Source organism: Piliocolobus tephrosceles, chromosome 4 (assembly GCF_002776525.5).
Source record: "Piliocolobus tephrosceles isolate RC106 chromosome 4, ASM277652v3, whole genome shotgun sequence".
NCBI lineage: Eukaryota > Metazoa > Chordata > Mammalia > Primates > Cercopithecidae > Piliocolobus > Piliocolobus tephrosceles.
In genome coordinates this window covers 139,443,877-139,462,399 of record NC_045437.1, presented here as the reverse complement: position 1 = coordinate 139,462,399, position 18,523 = coordinate 139,443,877, and the positions used below count along the sequence as shown (strand labels likewise).

Below are 18,523 nucleotides of genomic sequence, written 5' to 3'. Positions count from 1 at the left end.
GGGGTTTGCAGAGAGTAGCCTCTGGTCCTCTTGTTACTTAGCTGTGAAAAGTTAGGGTTTTCCTTTCAATTTAGTTCTAGGAAGTCAGCGTGAAATGGTCTTAGGTTCCCTGTCTCCAGACTCTATTCTCCTACCTCACTTGGGCTAGATGAAAGGGAAGAGTTGATCACAATGGGAGGATCATGAGGTAAAGTGTGGAGCTTAGTTAATAATAGTGTACCAATGTCATGCTCTCAGATTTTTTTTTAAAAAATTTAATTTTTTATTCTTTCGCCACCTCCTTGTTGCTGGCAGTTGAAAGGACCCCCACGCCTGGGGGTCCCAGTTATGCACAAGCACAAGCTCTGGGTCTGCAGCCTGAACCCGGGGCCAGGCCACAGGAGTCATACTCAACAATAGAGGGAACGAAGAGAACTTTGTACTATTTTTGCAACTTTTCTGTAAAGCTAAAATTAATTCCAAAATAAAAAGTTTACTTTAAAAAAGATGATCAGGTGAGTTTTAAATTCTACACATGCATTCATGTACTCAACAGATTGTCTATTATGCATCAGGCACTGGGTATAAATGGGTGCCTCAGTCATGATCCCACCCCTTGTGGAGTTTACAATCTTGTGGTAAGTTGGCGGTACCAGTAACCCTGTTTTTTCTAAAAGCAAATCTCCAACTCGTGTACTAACCTGACAAAATCTTGGCTGTTGGGGTGTCTAAAAAGAAGTCTTGCTCCATCCCTTCCTAGCTGTGTGACCTTGGCGAGCTAACCTGTGTATCAGTTTCCTCAGTGCTAAAATTGGGGAAGAAGAAGAAAAAAAAGCATTCCCTCGTGAGTCCTTAGCATGCTTTCAAGCAGTTACTAAATGTTTGTATAACGGCTATAATTATTAAAAAAACACGGATTCGTGAAGTCAAGAGATCAAGACCATCCTGGACAACATGGTGAAACCCTGTTTCTACTAAAAATACAAAAATTAGCTGGGCGTGGTGGCGCATGCCTGTAGTCCCAGCTACTCGGGAGGCTGAGGGGGAAGAATCGTTTGAACCCGGGAGGCGGAGGGTGCAGTGAGCCGAGATCGCGCTACTGCACTCCAGCTCCGGCGACAGAGCGAGACTCCGTGTCAAAGCAATAAAAAAAAAAAAAAAAAAAAAAAAAAAAAAAAAAAGACACGGAAATGGGGAAGCGTAACACGGCAGAGAGCCTGACATTTTTGTCAAGAAAGACTTGGGGATGAAAACACTGAATCCGCGGTTTTCCAAAGGTCCTTCCTTTGGGAAGGAGGTGATGGTCCCGGCACGAGTTCACAAACCACAGGTCCGCTCCATCCCCCCGCCCAGCGCTGCTCTTCCCAGAAGCGCGGCTCCGCCCCGCCCCCGACTCCGCTCGGCCCCTTCTCGCGCCACGGCCCCGCCCCTCCAGTGCAAGCAGCTTCGCCCCGCCCTCGGGATCCCGTCCCAACCTTGTGCTAAGCTCCCTTTAGTTTCAGACGCATTCATTCCTTCGCTCTCAGCTCCGCCCTTTCTCCTCCAACTCCGCCTACGCCCTGCAGAGGGAAGGCCTTAACACCTACGCTGGAGAGAGAGACTCCAATGAAAAGAGCGCGGGGGCGGAGCCGGGAGGAATCGGTCCAACTCTCGGCCGGGAAATCTCTGGCCGGGGCGGGGCGGGGCGAACCTGCCAGTGACTGGACTCAGCTTTGCATAGCAATACACAGCTTTGCGTAACCAATACAGGAAGGCATTTAAAGGCGCCTCTGCCGCCACAGACCTTGCAGTTAATTCCGCCTTGACCCACGCTTCTTAATGCAGTCCCTGATGCAGGCTCCCTTCCTGATCGCCCTGGGCTTGCTTTTCGCGGCGCCTGCGCAAGCCCACCTGAAAAAGGTGAGTGCAGCTACGGGTGTGCGGGTCTGGCTGAGATATGGGGGTGGCCACTGCGTTATCTAGAGTTGGCTCTCTGCACTAGAGCCTTCCAAAGTAACTCATTATGGGATTCTGGTCTGTACAATGAGGGTGGCCTCTAAAGACTTGTTCTGCTCCAGGCCCTTTTTGGAGCGATTCATCTCACATCTACACTCTGCTGCCCTCTCTCCAAGCGCCGGAGTGAAAATGCAGAGAGCCTTAAAACTAAGGCATTGCCCCCAGAGATTCAGTCCTGTTACCCTGCACCTTACTCCTGACTCCTACTCCTTATGTCCCCATGATAAGGCCTGTTGCCTCATCTCTTCCCCTGCTCGAATGCCCTGAGCTCTTCCTGAGACGTTGGAGGACTTGAGAACTTCTCCAGGCCAGAGGATCCAGATTTTCCCATCTGGTAACAAATAACCAGGCCTGTGACCCCGCTGCCCTTGGTTGTGAGCCACTGAGACAACAGTCCCCCTACCCTCCAGGCTTCCTCCTTCACTTCTCATTCACACCGTGCTGCAGATCCCTGGGAAAGGGAAGTTCTGTAATCCCTTGACCTGAAAAAGCCTAGTTCCTGGCTTATTGCAACTAGCTTCATAGATTCTGTCTATGTTGTTGCAAATGACAAGACGTTCCCCCTTTTAAAGGCTGAATGGTATTCTGTTGTGCATATATGCCACATTTTCTTTATGCATTCAATTTGATGGATAATTTCTTTATCCATCAAGTGTCTGTTGATGGACACTTAGGTTATTTCCATATCTTAGCTATTGTGAGTAATGCTGCAGTGAATATGGGAGTGCAGATAGCCCTTCGAAATTTCAGTTCCTTTGGATATATACCCAGAAGTGGGATAATGGTTCATATGGTAGTTTTGTTTTATTATCTCACTTATATGCGGATTCTAACCAAGCTGAACTTAGAGAAGTTGAGAGTAGAGATGGGGTCTCACTGTCACCCAGGCTGGAGTGCAGTGGGGTGATTGTAGCTCACTGCAGCCTTGAACTCCTGGGCTCAAACAGTCCTCCCACCTCAGCCTCCTGAGTAGCTGGGACTACAGGTGTGGGCCACTGAGTTCTGCTAAGGAGTAGGCTTTGAGATTTATTGCACACCAGGGTGACTATAGTTAGTAATGTATTATATGCAGAAGCTCCTTAACTTTCCATGGGGTTACGTTCTGATAAACCCATGATAAGTTGAAAATACCATTAAGTTGAAAATGCATTTAATACAACTAACCTGAGCATCATAGCTTAGCCTAGCCTACCTTAAACATGCCCGGAACATTTACATTAGCCTACAGTTGGGCAACATCATCTAACACAAAGCCCGTTTCATAATAAAGTGTTGAATGTCTCATGTGATTTATTGAAGACTGTACTGAAAGTGAAAAACAGTATGGATACTTAAAGTATAGTTTCTACTGAATATTTATCACTTAGGCACGATTGTAAAGTGGAAAAATGGTATGTCAAACCATAGTAAATCAGGAACTGTGTGCATTTCAAAACAACCAAGAGAATACATTTCACATTGTACCCCATAAATGTATACAACTGTGGTTTGTCAATTAAAAAAAAACCCCAAGACCAGGTGCAGTGGTGCACACCTGTAATCCCAGCACTTTGAGAGGCTGAGGTGGGCAGATTGCTTGAGCTCAGGAGTTCAAGACCAGCCTGGGCAACATGGCGAAGCCCCATCTCTGCAAAAAATACAAAAATTAGCTAGGCGTGGTGGTGTGCACCAGTAGTCCCAGCTACTCGGGAGGCTAAGGTAAGAGGATTGCCTGAGCCTGGGAGGTCGTGGCTGCAGCTGAGATTGCACAACTGCATTCCAGCCTGGGTGATAGAGTGAGACCCTATCTCACCAAAAAACCCCAAAAACAAAAACCTGATTCCATTGCCTCTTGGCTGCTAGCTGTGGGCAAGACATCAAACATTTCTGGTAGCAAAGGGATAGGTCCACCCCTGATCCCCTCCCTCCTACCATCTTGGAAGTGTTTGAGAGTGAGGAACAGTGCTGTGTAGGGGAAAGTGTATGGTACTGAAAGCAGGGAGGCTTGGCTTCTGATCCTTCCCCTGTCTCAATCCATGGATTACCCGAGTCTTGGTCTCCTCATCTGTACGATGGGTGTGATGGTGCCAACCTGAATCTCGTCAGTGAAGGGAAATGCATTCATTGATGGAAAAGTTCTAAAATCAGAAACAAACAAAGCCATATAAATCTGTGGGCTTGGCCTCACTGTGCCCCTGAGGCAGAAAGTCTGTTTTGCTTGTTGAATGAAGGAATGTGGAACTTTTGACTTCATTTACCTGGAGAATTTATACCTTGTTCCTGAATATTGGCTGAGAATGTTTCTCTTGGCTCCAGGGCTGGCCGCTATGAGGTGGAGTCTGGCTAGAGGCTGCTAGCTTACCCTACAAACTCATTTGTTCTCATTTATGCTGTGGGTATGGATGTCATCTCAGACTAGGTCTTAGATTGGCAGTTTTGAAGAGGCTCTGAGACATTATAAAGGTCACTCAAAATCACACAGCACCTACATCTCAGGGCTCATGTGATTCAGAGGCCTGACCTTGAGTCCCTGGGCCAGATAAAGACTCGGGGAGCGGGGGATGACAGTGAGTGAACATTAGGAAACCTGAATTTCAGTTCCTCTTCTAGCATAACTGATCTTGTGACTACAGGCTGTGATGAGTGTTAGATAACAGGGGAGGATATATCTAGCCCCATGCTAGTCATAGAGTAGATGCTTAATAGACTATAGTGCTCATATAGTGGCTGTCATTTGTTGTACACATACTGTGCGCTATGTACTGAGCTATGTGTTTTTTTCCGAAAAAAAAATTTGGAATAATTTTAGGTTTATGGAAAAGTTGCAGCAGGGCGTGGTGGTTCACCTCTATAATCCAGCACTGTGGGAGACCGAGGCAGGCAAATCACTTGAGGCCAGGAGATCGAGACCACCCTCAACCTGGCCAACATGGTGAAACCCTGTCTCTATTAAAAATACAAAAATTAGCCAGGCATGGTGGCGTACACCTGTAGTCCCAGCTACTTGGGAGGCTGATGCAGGAGAAAGGAAGGAAGGAAGGAAGGGAGGGAGGGAGGGAGGGAGGGAGGGAGGGAGGAAGGAAGGAAGGAAGGTTGGTTACAGAGATAATATAGAATTTCTGTATAATCCTGACTCAGTTTCCTGTTAGCATCTTACATGTACATATCTCCAAAACTAAGAAACTAACATTAGTACATTACTATTAATTGAATTCTAGACTTTATTTGGATTTCACCAGTTTTCCCATTAATGCCCTCTTTCTGAGCCAGGATCCAATCCAGGGTACTGCATTGCCATTGTCATGACACATATCATTGTAGTCCCCACTCTCCTCTAGCCTATGACAGTTTCTTAGTCTTTCCTTGTTTATTCAGGAGCCTGACAGTCTTGAGGAGTTGTGCCCTGTGCTTTCTGTATACAAACATCTTGCCCTCACAATAGTCCCGTGAGAAGATATCATTATGTCCACGTAATAAATGAGGAAATTTTGAATCTCTAAGGGGTTAACTTACCGATGGTCTCAGCTAGTGAGACTGGGTGAGCTGGGTTTTAACTCATACCTGTAGTACCCATATCTCTGCCTCCAGAGCTGTGCCCTTCCCCTCCGTCTTGTGCCACCCCTTCACACTTGTTAGCTTAGGCTGGGATGACAGATATCTGGTGACCAGCCTGGCCTTGGTGGGCATTGCTAATCCATGACACTTCCCTTCCCCTATGAGCCTGAACTCAGCAGCAGAATTTGTCACTACAGAGACAGCTAGCCGGGCACTACCCTTAGGAAGCCATCTTGTTACGTCTCCCCCAGGACCTGGGAAAAGGAGAGCTTAGGAGAGGGGAAGGGATTCTTCTCCAATAGGTACTCTGGACTCTGGATACCCTACCCCCACCCCCAGCCCGGAATCAGTTCTCTGTGTGGATCAGGCTGCCTTAGAATCTATGAAAGCAGCCCCACCCACAAAACTAGTCCTGCTCCCATGTTGCCCTCTAGCCTGACTCTTAATTCCAGGCATTCTTTCCCTTGACCACTTTCAGTCTGTTCACAACCACAAATCACAGTGTAGCACTGTCCTTCAGTGGGGTTCCACTGCACCTATGGTAAAAGCAACCTCCCGATTATGGCTTGTGGGGTCCTGCATTAAATGACCCTGCCACCCCTCCAACCTCATCTGGGTCCATCATCCACTACATTTAGCCCATGGCCTTCTCCCAGTGCCTAGAGCAGTCAAGCTTCTTTGTGCCTCGGGGCCTTTGCCTGTGTTCCCTCGGCCTGGCCTGCACTTACATGTCTGACTCCTCATCCCTCAAGCGTCCAGCTTAAGTATCACTTCCCCACCACCCTATGTAAGTGAGTCCTTTGTTGCTGTCAGCATTACCTTCTGCTCTTTTCCTTTGTGGCACTCACAAATCATAGTGGGTGATATTTATTTACATTAGATGGTAAGCTCCTCAAGGCAGGGCAGGAGCCAGCTGTGATTGTTTACCACTCTTGCCACAGTACTTAGCCCAGGGCCTATCATCATTGCTCCATAAATATTTGTGAAATGATTATTGAAGGAAACATTTATTGGCAACCATTCTGTCCTGCCTTTCTTAGTCATGACATGACCTTTCATTCCAAGGGGTAGGAACCCATTCCTAAAAGCTCAGCTAAAGGAGAAGTTTATTACAGAGCTACAAGACATCTCATGGAGCTGCCGGCAGGAAGCAGAGGCTAGGATGCTAATGGCTGCCATTTAGTGAGCCGGCTCACGTGCGTTGTGCCTGGCATTGGGTTATGAGCTTTACATACATGCTCTAGCCCTTGCAACATCCTGGAGAGGAAGGTAGAAATGCCTCCAGTTAAAAGATGTGGAAATTTAGACTCCAAAGGTGAAACTGGCCTATAAAATCACATGGTAAGTGTGGTAGAGATACAATTTCCACCCAGGGCTGTTTGGCTAAAGCTGTCATTCACCCATGTCTCTCCAAAGCCGTGCCCTTCACTGCTACTCCATACTGCTTTTATAGATAGGGAAGTGGGACTTCATCTGTTCCCTTTTCCACAGACCAACAGAGCCCTTAGCTCTTATCCCTTCATTAACTTCTGCTTGGTCATGGATCACAGATCTAGATGGTCTGGCCTCAACCCAAAACTTAGGATCCAGTGACAGCACAAAAATCCCGTATCCCCAGCCTTTTATGCCTTAATTCCAAAATTGGGCAGAGAGAATCTGTCAGCCTAGCTGGGGTTAAGTGATCCATCTTGATCCAGTCAGTGATGGGAGTACTGAAGGTGGGCATCAGCTTGGGGGTGTGGGACTGGTAGGTTTTCTCTCTGAGACAGGGTGTGGATGGAGGGAATGCCAACAGTCTCTCATAGGTGGCCTCCAGGGGGCTGGGAGAGGTGCGAGTGGGTGGGCAGAGAGTTTTCCGGTGTGGGAGGTGTTCAAGATCATCAGACAGGCCGGGAGCGGTGGCTCACGCCTGTAATCCCAGCACTTTGGGAGGCTGAGACGGGTGGATCATGAGGTCCAGGAGTTCGAGACAGGCCTGGCTAACATGGTGAAACCCAGTCTCTACTAAACAAAATACAAAAAATTAGTCAGGCATGGTGGTGGGCGCCTGTAGTCCCAGCTACCGGGAGGCTGAGGCAGGAGAATGGTGTGAACCCGGGAGGCGGAGCTTGCAGTGAGCTGAGATCGCGCCACCGCACTCCAGCCTGGGTGACAGAGTGAGACTCCGTCTCAAAAAAAAAAAAAAAATAATCAGACAGGGTCCTGTTGGAGTGCAGAGTGGTGGTCACATGCAGTCACATGCAGATGTAGTGGTGGTGGAATCAGGAGACCTGGGGGATGTGGAGGAGGAACGGGAGGAGCAGCTCAGCAGAGGGGTGGCGGGTGACCCTAGTGGGCACATGACCTGAGAAGTGGGATGGGAAGAAGACACTGGTTAGGACTGGGGAAGTCCATTCACTGGGGATTATTCATCAGCAAATGATCCACTGGGGATCTTTTCATGAGTGTCCTATTCCTTCCTGAGTTAATCACCTGCCCCTTGACAGTGGGATTTCAGATGCTGTTAGATTTCCCATTGTGTTTTGTGTTTTCCATTGTTCCTGGCTCTGCGTTGGGCGTGGGGTGTGACATGAACAAGGTCCTGGGTGTGGGCTGCAGAGCTGAATCCTCCAGGAGCTTGCCCTCTGCTGGGATCCCAAGGCTGGCTGGAGAGGAGCGGGCAGCAGGGAGGAGGGAAGTCAGAGAAGGTGCCCACCAAAGGACGATTAGGTCAGTCTCCAGTTTTGAAGTACCAGGTCTGTCATATCCTGCCTTATAATTTACAGTATGCTTTTGAGAGATTATGTCTTTTGAGTCTTTTAGTTTAGTCCTGCCTGTGAAATGAGTAGGACAAGTGTTATCCCAGGTTCATAGGTATGGAACCTCATAGAGGAGGCTTAGGGACGGGGGTGCCTCACCCAAGGTTACGCTGCCAGGAGCTCGTTTTTCCTGTGATCTGTGATAGTTTCTTTTGTCAACCTTTTTCTTCTCCTCCTTCCTTGCTGTCTGATTGTCCTTGGCCATCCCAGCTCGGTAGCTTCTCCTGGGATAACTGTGATGAAGGAAAGGACCCTGCGGTGATCAGAAGCCTGACTCTGGAGCCTGACCCCATCATCATTCCTGGGAATGTGACCCTCAGTGTTGTGGGCAGCACCAGTGTTCCTCTGACTTCTCCTCTGAAGGTGAGCCTGGGGGTGGGTAGGGAAGGGGAGGTGTCAGGTCTGGCCAGCAGGGGCACTGGGGCGTGTATGCTTGGGGAACTGTGAAGAATTTCAGAATCCTGAATTCCCAGAGAATAGTACAGGACATGTAGATTCAGACACTCTTTCACAGGTTCATGGAATCTCAGGATCATGGGATTGAAAGGAATCTCTGATGTCAGCGCCAGCAATTTCCTGGTGAGGGCAGGAGTGATGGATACCTTGCGCCTGGCAGGAGCGTCCTGGCCTTCTCTGGGCCTGATGGCCAGTGGCTCGTTATTGTCTGACAGCTCTGGTTGGCCAATTTGGTTTTGTTGTTAATTATAAAATTGATATACCAATTAGCCAGTAATATATAGTCACTTTAGAAAACAGAAGTCATCAAAAAATAAAATAAAATAGGCCAGGTGTGGTGGCTCACGCCTGTAATCCCAACACTTTGGGAGGCTGAGGTGGGCGGATCTTTTGAGGTCAGGAGTTTGAGATCAGCCTGGCCAACATGGTGAAATCCCATCTCTACTAAAAATATAAAAATTAGCTGGGCGTGGTGGCATGTGCCTGTAATCCCAACTACTCAGGAAGGTGAGGTAGGAGAATTGCTTGAACCCAAGAGGCAGAGGTTGCAGTAAGCCAAGATTGCACCACTGCACTCTAACTTGGGTGACAGAGTGAAATTCTGTCTCTAAATAAATAAATAAATATCACTTGAAATCTCACTACCTAGTGATAAGGGGTAAGCACTTTTAACATCTTATAGGATATTCTTTGCAACTTTCCCCCATACAATTACATATATAACATACATATTTATTTTTAATGGATATGTATGATAATAGGCAGTGCTCATTGTAAATGTCCTCCAGTAATCTAAATCCTAGAGATAGTCAGTGTTTGCTCTTTATATAACGAGTCAGAATTTTTATGTGTTTGTAAATACATATACACTTATACTCATGGGATTATATGATATGTGCTATTATACTTGCTTTTTTTTTTTTTTTTTTTTTTTACATCATACTCTATGTTCCGTATCTGTTTTCAAGGATTAGGTGACTCTACTTAGTCAATTTTTTTTTACCCAATCATTATTTAATTATTTTAACTTATTGTAATTTTAGAACAATGTCTCACTTTGTTGCTCAGGCTGGAGTGCAGTAGTGTGATCATGGCTTACTGCAGCCTTGGGCTTAAGGGATCCTCCCACCTCAGCCTCCTGAGTAGCTGGGACCACAGGTACATGTCACCATGCTTACCTAATTTTTTTTATTTTTTATGGAGACAGAGCCTCCCTGTGTTGCCCAGGCTGGTCTCAAACTCCTGGGCTCAAGCAGTCCTCCTGCCTCAGACTCTCAAAATGTTGGGATTATAGGCTTGAGCCACCTCGCTCAGTCCACCCAATCATTTTTAATGGCAGAAATATTCTGATGTGGATCTTTCATAATTTGTATAACAAGTCTATTGTTGAACATTTAGTTTGTTTCCAGGATAGTTTTTGTTTGTTTGTTTGTTTGTTTGGAGTTTGTTTTGAGACAGAGTCTTACTCCGTCGCCTAGGCTGGAGTGTAGTAGTGCAATCTCAGCTCCCTGCAATCTCTGCTTCCCGGGTTCAAGTGATTCTCCTGCCTCAGACTCCCAAAGTGCTAGGATTACAGGCACCTGCCATTTCACCCCACTAATTTTTGTATTTTTAGTAGAGATGGGGTTTCACCATGTTGGCTAGGCTGGTCTTGAACTCCTGATCTCAGGCATTCTGCATGCCTCGGCCTCCCAAAGTGCTAGGATTACAGGCTTGAGCCACTGTACCCGGCCAGAGTGTTTTTTATTTGTTTATTTGTTTTTTGTTTTGCTATAATAACCACCTTTGTAGAAATTATTCTTATAGTACATCTTTTTATAATTTTCTGATTATCTAGATACACACTTTTTAGGTCTTTTGATACATATTGCCAAAGTGCCTCCCAATGTTTGAACCAACTTGTATCATTCCTAGTGAGCGCAGATGTCTATTCATAAGTTTATTTGCCTTTTGTATTTACTTTGGGAATAACCTGTTTGTTTCCATCCATTGACTATTTTAGGGGTGTATGTTTTTATATTTTCTTAGAAAACAATGAAGACTTTTCATATATCCATTGCAACACCATTTATTATGGTCCTTTCCTCTCTAGCTAAAATTGCTACCTTTATATGATGTTCCTCTATGCCCTTCAGTCTGTTCCTGATCCAGATCTATTCTGGTACCAGTTTTGTCTTAATTATTTAGAAGATTCCTGATTTGGAATCTGAGTTTCTATCATTACCCTTAGACCTGTCTTAATCACAGCTCCTACCTTATGGGCTTTCCTTGAGCAATACCTGAGTTAGAAAATAATGTAGAGAGTGCTTTGCACAGGGCCAGGCAGCCAGGACATGCTCAGTACATGTTAGATCTTGTGAACATTTCGATTAGTATCTGTCTTATCCTGCAGCCTCTTGACCCAGACACAAGTCCTGGATATGTGGCAGCTTTCAGCTCCCCTGCACCTCCTACCAAGTCTTTTCCTAGCTGAGTCATTGTGTTTCCATTACTGTTCCTCAAGTGATAGGGGGTCAAGCCCTGTACCCTTGGATCTGGGCCAAAGGATAGAATCATTCTCTATGTACGGACACTGGACTGTTTCTCTGCCAGGGTCACACACATTTATTTGTGTGCTCCCTCTGCTGAATCTGGAGTGTGGGCTCTCCTGGTAGGCCATCCGCCATGCTCCCTCTGCTGCCATCACCATGCAACCACTAATGGCGTTTCCAGGGACGGGGCTATGCAACTGACTTGGAAACAAGCAGCTGGCAAACCCCCTCTTCTGCCCTCAGCCTGCTTTTCCTGGCTTCTTCACAAACCATTAAGATGGGTTTTACTCCCTACTCTTCTTTTCCATTGCTTCCTTACCTGTCATAAATTTGGGCCTACATAATCTCCTCTGTCTTTACTGTCACTAGTGCTTAGTAAAAATTGGCCTCTGATCCCCTCTGCTCCTTCTCTTTCCCCAATTTATTTATTTATTTATTTATTTTTTTTGAGATGGAGTTTCACTCTGTTGCCTAGACTGGAGTGTAGTGGCGTAATCTTGGCTCATTGCAACCTCCACCTCCTGGGTTCAAGGGACTCTCCTGCGTCAGCCTCCAGAGTAACTGGGATTATAGGCGTGCACTACCACGCCTGGCTAATTTTTGTATTTTTAGTAGAGATGGGGTTTCGTCACATTGGCCAGGCTGGTCTCGAACTCCTGACCTCAGGTGATCTGCCCGCCTTGGCCTCCCAAAGTGCTGGGATTACAGGAGTGAACCACCACACCCGGCCCCCAATATTTCTCTTCTATATATATATATATATTTGGTTCAGTTCTTTTTTCAGGATATGTGCATATCAACTATTAGATGAAAGCTCTTCTGACCACTTGCTAGGGAGAAGAGACGATGAGGGACAAAGGGTCTCAGGAAAGGTTACAACTTGCTCCAGGTCACAAAGCTAGTTGTTAGTATGGACAAGGCTGGTGTGTTTATCTTGGGGTTTGGTTCCTGAGCTTTTACTGGCAGGGAGGTAGACTTAGTGCTTGGTGTATTTGCAGGGGAGGGGAGAGGAGTGCTGCAGATTCAGTTCCAGAACTCTCCCCTTGCCCAGCAGACCCGCTTATGAGAGCTGCCCAGAACTAAGCTCTGGATGAGCCTGGAGCACTCTTGGGGTCCATGGGGCTTTGACCCCTTGTTACACTGAGGCCCAGAGGAGAGTGACTGCCCAAACCCAAGAAAGCAACTGCCATCCTCTTTTCCTCTGATCTTGCTGTAGTGAAATTTCTTTAATCAAAAGTCAAACTGCGACCTGGGTGGATTTGACCCCAGCTGCAATGTTTAAAAGTTAGATATCCCAGATTCCATGGCCATGGGTAAGACTGGAGCCTGCTCAGGAGCTCCCTTTTCTCTTTTGACTTGCTCCATGGGATCTGGCATAGCCACTGCCCATCCCTCCCTCAAGTTCCAGCCTGTGGGACCCTGGTTTTCCCATCCTTGAGAATTGTAAATTGTCACTGTATTTGTCTTATTCCAGCCTTTCAGGCCTGATAACTTGGCTCCCCCAGCACCCAAAGTCATATACATGCCTGGGCTCGTTACTCCACCCGCTTCCTTTTCTGAGTCATAGTAGCAAATAGATTGAGAATAAGAAATGAGCCATCATTTCCGAATGGTAGGCATGGCTGCTGCCTTAGAACCCTCTGTTGACTTCAGTTCAGTACACTTCTTGTGTCGTGCTGGTCCTGTGCTGGGGGTAGAAGTAGAGATGAGGGAGGCACTACCCCTTCTGGTCTACAGGTTCCAGCCTGGTGGGAGGAGCGCTGGCAGGACTTGTCCCCCTACTGGCCTCCTCTGCTGTGTGCTCTCGCTCAGGGCATAACTGGTTCAAACATTCTCATTAAGGTATTGTCGACACAAGGAGAGAGTATTGGCTAAGGAAAAAGGCGGGGCAGAAGTCACGGAGGAGGAAGCTTTTGATTTCAGGCACTGTGCGAAGTGCTGGTATTTCCCTCTCAATGGGACCTGTGAGAGAGGTGGGCACTCTAAAATATCCCATTTTTGAAGATGAGGTGAGGCTGAGTGCAGTGGTTCACGCCTGTAATCCCAGCACCTTGGGAGGCCGAGGCGGGTGGATCATTTGAAGTCAGGAGTTTGCGACCAGCCGGACCAACATATTGAAACCCCATCTCTACTAAAAATACAAAAACATTAGCTAGGCGTGGTGGCTCATGCCTGTAATCTCAGCTACTCAGGAGGCTAAGACAGGAGAATGACTTGAACCCAGGAAGCAGAGTTTGGAGTGAGCCAAAATCGCACCACTGTACTCCAGCCTGGGTGACAGAGTGAGACTCTGTCTCAAAAAAAAAAAAAAGGTAAGGGGATGGCCACTGAGAGAGATTAAGCAACTCACCCAAGGGGACAATAAAACTAGGAAGTGGCAGAACTAGAATTCCAACCTAGGTCCTCTGACTTTTCCTAGGCAGCGGGGTAGAAGCAGGTTTGATGAGAGAGAGGAGGGCCGAGAGGGTGCTGTGTGGCCAGTGGTGGAGATAATGGGTATGTCTTAGCACAGATGAGGCCAGTGAGAGGAGCAATTTGAATTTGTCCACTCAGAACACAGGATGTGCTGACTTCTTTGTTCTTTCTGGGCCTGGAGGAAGGCAGGAAGGCAGCTAGTATCTCGACATCTGGGGCAGCTGGAAGACTTGAGTCTGTGGCCTGGGAACCAGCCTGAGCCCAGCAGCCTCTGAGGATGTAAGTGCCTATCCAGGATTTATCTCTTAGAAACAGAGCCCCAAATAAAGTGAGCCTAGAGGCTGGGATTCCTAGAATGTTAGAATGTCAGAGCTGAAAGGGATCCTAAAAATGTGATTTCCTGCCATAACGCCGATAAGGAATCAGATATTTGAGAAAGCTAATTTCCTAGTACTCTTTACTTAGAATTTTACCTTGATACCTTTGGTGGGTGATGGACATGGTTCTAAAGGACAACTCATTTGGCACTAGAGGCAACTAATACATGGTGACTGTTCAGCACGTGCCCGGCACAACTGGGACATCCGCCATGAAATTCTGGCCACTTCCTCCTGGTCAGCTTCAGCCTTCAAAACGGGAGCAAAGTCACGACAGCATGGAGGTGTGAAGTGTGTTCTAGAGCTTCTCACCCAGCTCGACTCCAGGCACAAGAGTCTTTTGTAGCTTTCCCAGCTGAGTCAGGGAGCCCACTACTCCTTGAAGTAGCTCCATCTGTTGTAACCTAGCTATGATTTTATACCAGTCCCAAGGTGATCTTTCTATACATTCCTGTTGTTCTTAATTCTGTCTTCTGTGGCTGTAGAGAGAAAATGTGACCCAGGAGCAGCCAGTTGGGTTCATTTTGGTAACCAGCTCATCAGTTGGTAATAACTACCTGAAGTCCTATGCAGAAAAGGATTCTGGGGCCAAGACTGGACTCAGAAGGAAAGCCCAGGAAACAATGCCACAGTTAACCAATTAGCAGTTAGATGACAAGTGCATTTCAATGCAAGTGTTAGAGTCAATCAATGAGTAGTGACTACCTAAAGAATTCTAACACTATGGACTGGGCATGATGGCTCACGCCTGTAATCCCAGCACTTTGGGAGGCAAGGTGGAAGGATTGCTTGAGGCCAGGAGTTCCAGACCAGCCTGGGCAACAAAGTGAGACCCCATCTCTACAAAAAATACAGAATGAGCTGGGTGTGGTGGCATGTGCCTGCCTGTGTTTCCCAACTACATGGGAGGCTGAGGCAGGAGGATCATCTGAGCCCAGGAGGTTGAGGCTACAGTGAGTGCAGTGAGCCATGATACAAAAAAAAAAAAAAAAAAAAAAAGAATCCTAAGTCTACGTATAGTTCAGTGTAGGGGGAAAATTCACATTTGATTATTAATGTCTGCCATGGGCACAATAATACACTATACTCACACATGGGCCACACAGTGTTGCCATTCCTGGAACAGACTGTCTCTAAGATCTCATCCAGTTAAAAATTCTATGATTAAACTATATTGCTGCTTTTTTGAAGAGACAGAAGAGCTGGTATGTTTGCCCTGGAATTTATACTTATAACCTTTTTCAAACCTTTTTTTTTTTTTTTTTACCAGTTGGAATTAGTTCTGGAGAAGGAAGTGGCTAGCCTCTGGATCAAGATCCCATGCACAGACTACATTGGCAGCTGTACCTTTGAAGACTTCTGTGATGTGCTTGACATGTTAATTCCTACTGGGGAGCCCTGCCCAGAGCCCCTGCGTACCTATGGGCTTCCTTGCCACTGTCCCTTCAAAGAAGTAAGTACTTAGGGAGGAGAGAGCGTTACCCCTGTGGCTAAAGAGATGGGGTTTGGAGAGAAGGGTCTTTGCATTCTCCTCCTGCAGATCTGGATGCCTCTGGATTTGTAAGCCAGTGTGACCTATCAGGAATCATTTATCTTTCGGGAGCCTCAGTTATCCATCTATGAAATAGGAGACTTGAACTTAGATGTGATCTTCAGGGCCCTTTTCCCATAATAATCCATGCTGTACAGTGCTATGGCAGTCTCTAATCTTGTGTGGTGGTTTCAAGAATGGGAAGAGGGGTGGTAGTTCATGGCTACAATCCTAGCAGTGGCTCCAGGATAAAGACCCTATCAGTAGGCTCCCACTGACTGGCTGTCCACTGGCTTTCCCACAGGGAACCTACTCACTGCCCAAGAGCGAATTCGTTTTGCCTCACCTGGAGCTGCCCAGTTGGCTCACCACCGGGAACTACCGCATAGAGAGCATCCTGAGCAACAGTGGGAAGCGTCTGGGCTGCATCAAGATCGCTGCCTCTCTAAAGGGTGTATAACGTGGCATCTGCCGCAGCGGAATGGAGCGGTGTGAGGAAGGTCCCTTTTCCTCTGTTTTGTGTTTGCCAAGGCCAAACTCCCCCTCTCTGCCCCGCTTTAATCCTCTTTCTACAATGAGTCTGCTACCCTCACTGAAAATCATTTTGTGCCACTTACATTTTAGGCTGGGGCAAGCAGCCCTGACCTAAGGGAGGATGAGTTGGGCAGTTCTTGATAGCCCAGGGCATCTGCTGGGCTGACCACGTTACTTATCCCGGTTAACATTCGCTCTTTCTCTCTAAAGAGCCTCGTTCATTTCCAAAGCAGTTAAGGAATGGGAACCAGAGTGTTTTAGGACCTGAAGAATCTTTATGACTTTCTCTCTCTCATTCTTTTTTTTTTTTGTGACTAAGTTAAAAGCAAAGTGAGAGTATTAACGTTTTTGTTCTACTCCAACCCCCTGTTACAATGAAGGGGCGAAAGTATTTGCTCTTAGTCTATTCCTCCCTTAACTTCTGTGACTAATTTTAATTTCCTTTCTAGATTTGCCCAATTAATACTAGGGTGCAGTGTATCCTGGAGAGGTAGGGTGTCGGGGGGAGGAATCCCTTGGGGGAGATATTAGGGGTGCTCCGTTGTTTACAAACTCAGGTACCCGCAGGGCTTAGCAAGAGACTTAAATGAGTGATAAGAACCTTGAGAAACAAGTTGCTTCCAGGCTTGATTTCGACTTTTCCCTTTTTTTTTGGAGACAGAATCTCACTTTGTCACCAGGCTGGAGTGCAGTGGCGCAATCTCGGCTCACTGCAACCTCTGCCTCCTGGGTTCAAGCGATTCTCCTGCCTTAGCCTCCCAAGTAGCTTGGACTACAGGCGCCCACCATCACGCCTGGCTAATTTTTGTATTTTTAGTACAGATGGGGTTTCACCGTGTTGGTCAGGATGGTCTCGATCTCTTGACCTCATGATCTGCCCACTTGGCCTTGGAAAGTGCTGAATTACAGTTGTGAGCCACTACGCCCAGCTGATTTTTCCTTTTTGATTAAAGATACTATTACAATGTAAATATTTCTTATACAGAAAGTCACAGCACATGTGCCCATTGATACAAGGCCGCTGAGGCCTGGTCTCCACTTGGAAATATAATTAAGGGTGACAAGGACTGGAGTAAGTTGGAGAGTGCATAGCCAGTCTGTGAAGACAACTGCTACCTAGCTGTGACCAGTCAGTGCCACACAAGAATGGTGTGGGCCCAGTATTGCCAGATACTGGCAATACTTCAGCCTGGTGACAGAGTGAGACTCTTGTCTCAAAAAAAAAGTTTCAATGTTTACTCCTAAAGAAGCCAAAAATTCAGATTTTTATGAAGTCTTACCATTTTAAAATATTGGCAGCTAATGATTTTTTTAAAAAGCTGTGCAGTGTGATGTATCCCAAATGGACTGGCTCATGGGTGGCCACTTCGCAACCTCTGATCTCAGACCATGCATGCCTTGTCCTCTTAAGACAACTCCTGTGGCACCATTTCTCCCTCCACAGGGCCAAAGCCATAGAGTCCGGTCCCAAGGAGAAGGCTCTTCCAGTGCTAGAAGTATGGGCAGCCTCTCACCCGTGAGCTGTGGCTGCCTGCCTCAGTCTTGGAGTCCTGTCGGGTGAATGAGGCAGATGGGAAAGAGTTAGCTTCACCAGCAGCTGCTTTTGGAGCAGGGGTCCAAGGAAGAGAGGGTGGCCTCGACATCAAACTGCCTGGATTTTTCTACCACCCTGTTACACCATAACAACTTCTGAACCACACACCAGCCCTGAGTTCTGGGCTCATCTGAAGCCTGGAATAGCAATAAATCTTTTTAACTTGCTAACAGTTTCTCCCTTGCTTTGGCTCCAGATTTCACTGATCACATTTCAAAAGTGTTTTTGGGGTGGGGCTCTTTCGGTTGGAAGGGTTTGTTGGAATGGTACAGGTGAGCCGAGACGATTCCAGGGACGGACCCTTCTGCTTATGTCGCAGGAGCTTGCTTGTTGTCTCTGCTTCATCGCCATCCAGTTCCCTTGTTTGCTATTTTGCTTTCCATCACATCATGACTGCGGAGGGTGAAAATCACCTGGTGACCATTGAACAGGCCCCAGAGACAAAATCTTTTTATCTGGGGAATTTAAAAGGGAGCAAAGACCACCTGGTGACTATCAAACAGGCCACGCAGAGGCAAAACTCCTTATCTGGGGAAAATAAGAAGTAATTAGACTTTCCTATTATCTAAAGCAGGCATCTCATTCCAGATTTCTTTTCCCCAAAAAAAACCTTACGAGTAACTAAAATTTCTGGCCGGGTGCCGTGGCTCATGCCTGTAATCCCAACACTTTGGGAGGCTGAGGCAGGTGGATCACGAGGTGAGGAGATTGAGACCATCCTGCCTAACACGGTGAAACCCTGTCTCTGCTAAAAATACAAAAAAAAAAAAAAAAAAAAA

The 18,523-nt window shown here is 46.8% G+C and overlaps 1 protein-coding gene and 1 non-coding gene across 7 annotated transcripts in view; one reads left to right on the top strand and one right to left on the bottom strand.

Moving 5' to 3' along the window:
- Window positions 1–279: 279 nt before the first annotated feature.
- Window positions 280–376, bottom strand: LOC111552713. Its single transcript, XR_002734707.2, has one exon. It is a non-coding gene; the product is annotated as a small nucleolar RNA SNORA76 (small nucleolar RNA).
- Window positions 377–1,695: 1,319 nt separating this feature from the next.
- GM2A (GM2 ganglioside activator) overlaps window positions 1,696–18,523 on the top strand; it is an 18,848-nt gene continuing 2,020 nt past the window's right edge. The window contains exons 1-5 of one of the 6 annotated variants that reach the window (XM_023226990.2): window positions 1,696–1,878; window positions 8,517–8,669; window positions 15,356–15,538; window positions 15,921–16,105; window positions 17,595–17,914. In XM_023226990.2, coding sequence (XP_023082758.1) covers window positions 1,798–1,878; window positions 8,517–8,669; window positions 15,356–15,538; window positions 15,921–16,076 — 573 coding nt within the window. In that variant the 5' untranslated portion in view covers window positions 1,696–1,797 and the 3' untranslated portion in view covers window positions 16,077–16,105; window positions 17,595–17,914. Of the gene's footprint in view, window positions 1,879–8,516; window positions 8,670–15,355; window positions 15,539–15,920; window positions 17,915–18,523 lie in introns of those variants that run through there. The other 5 variants (XM_023226989.2, XM_023226988.2, XM_023226992.2 and 2 more) reach the window with 5 other exon arrangements.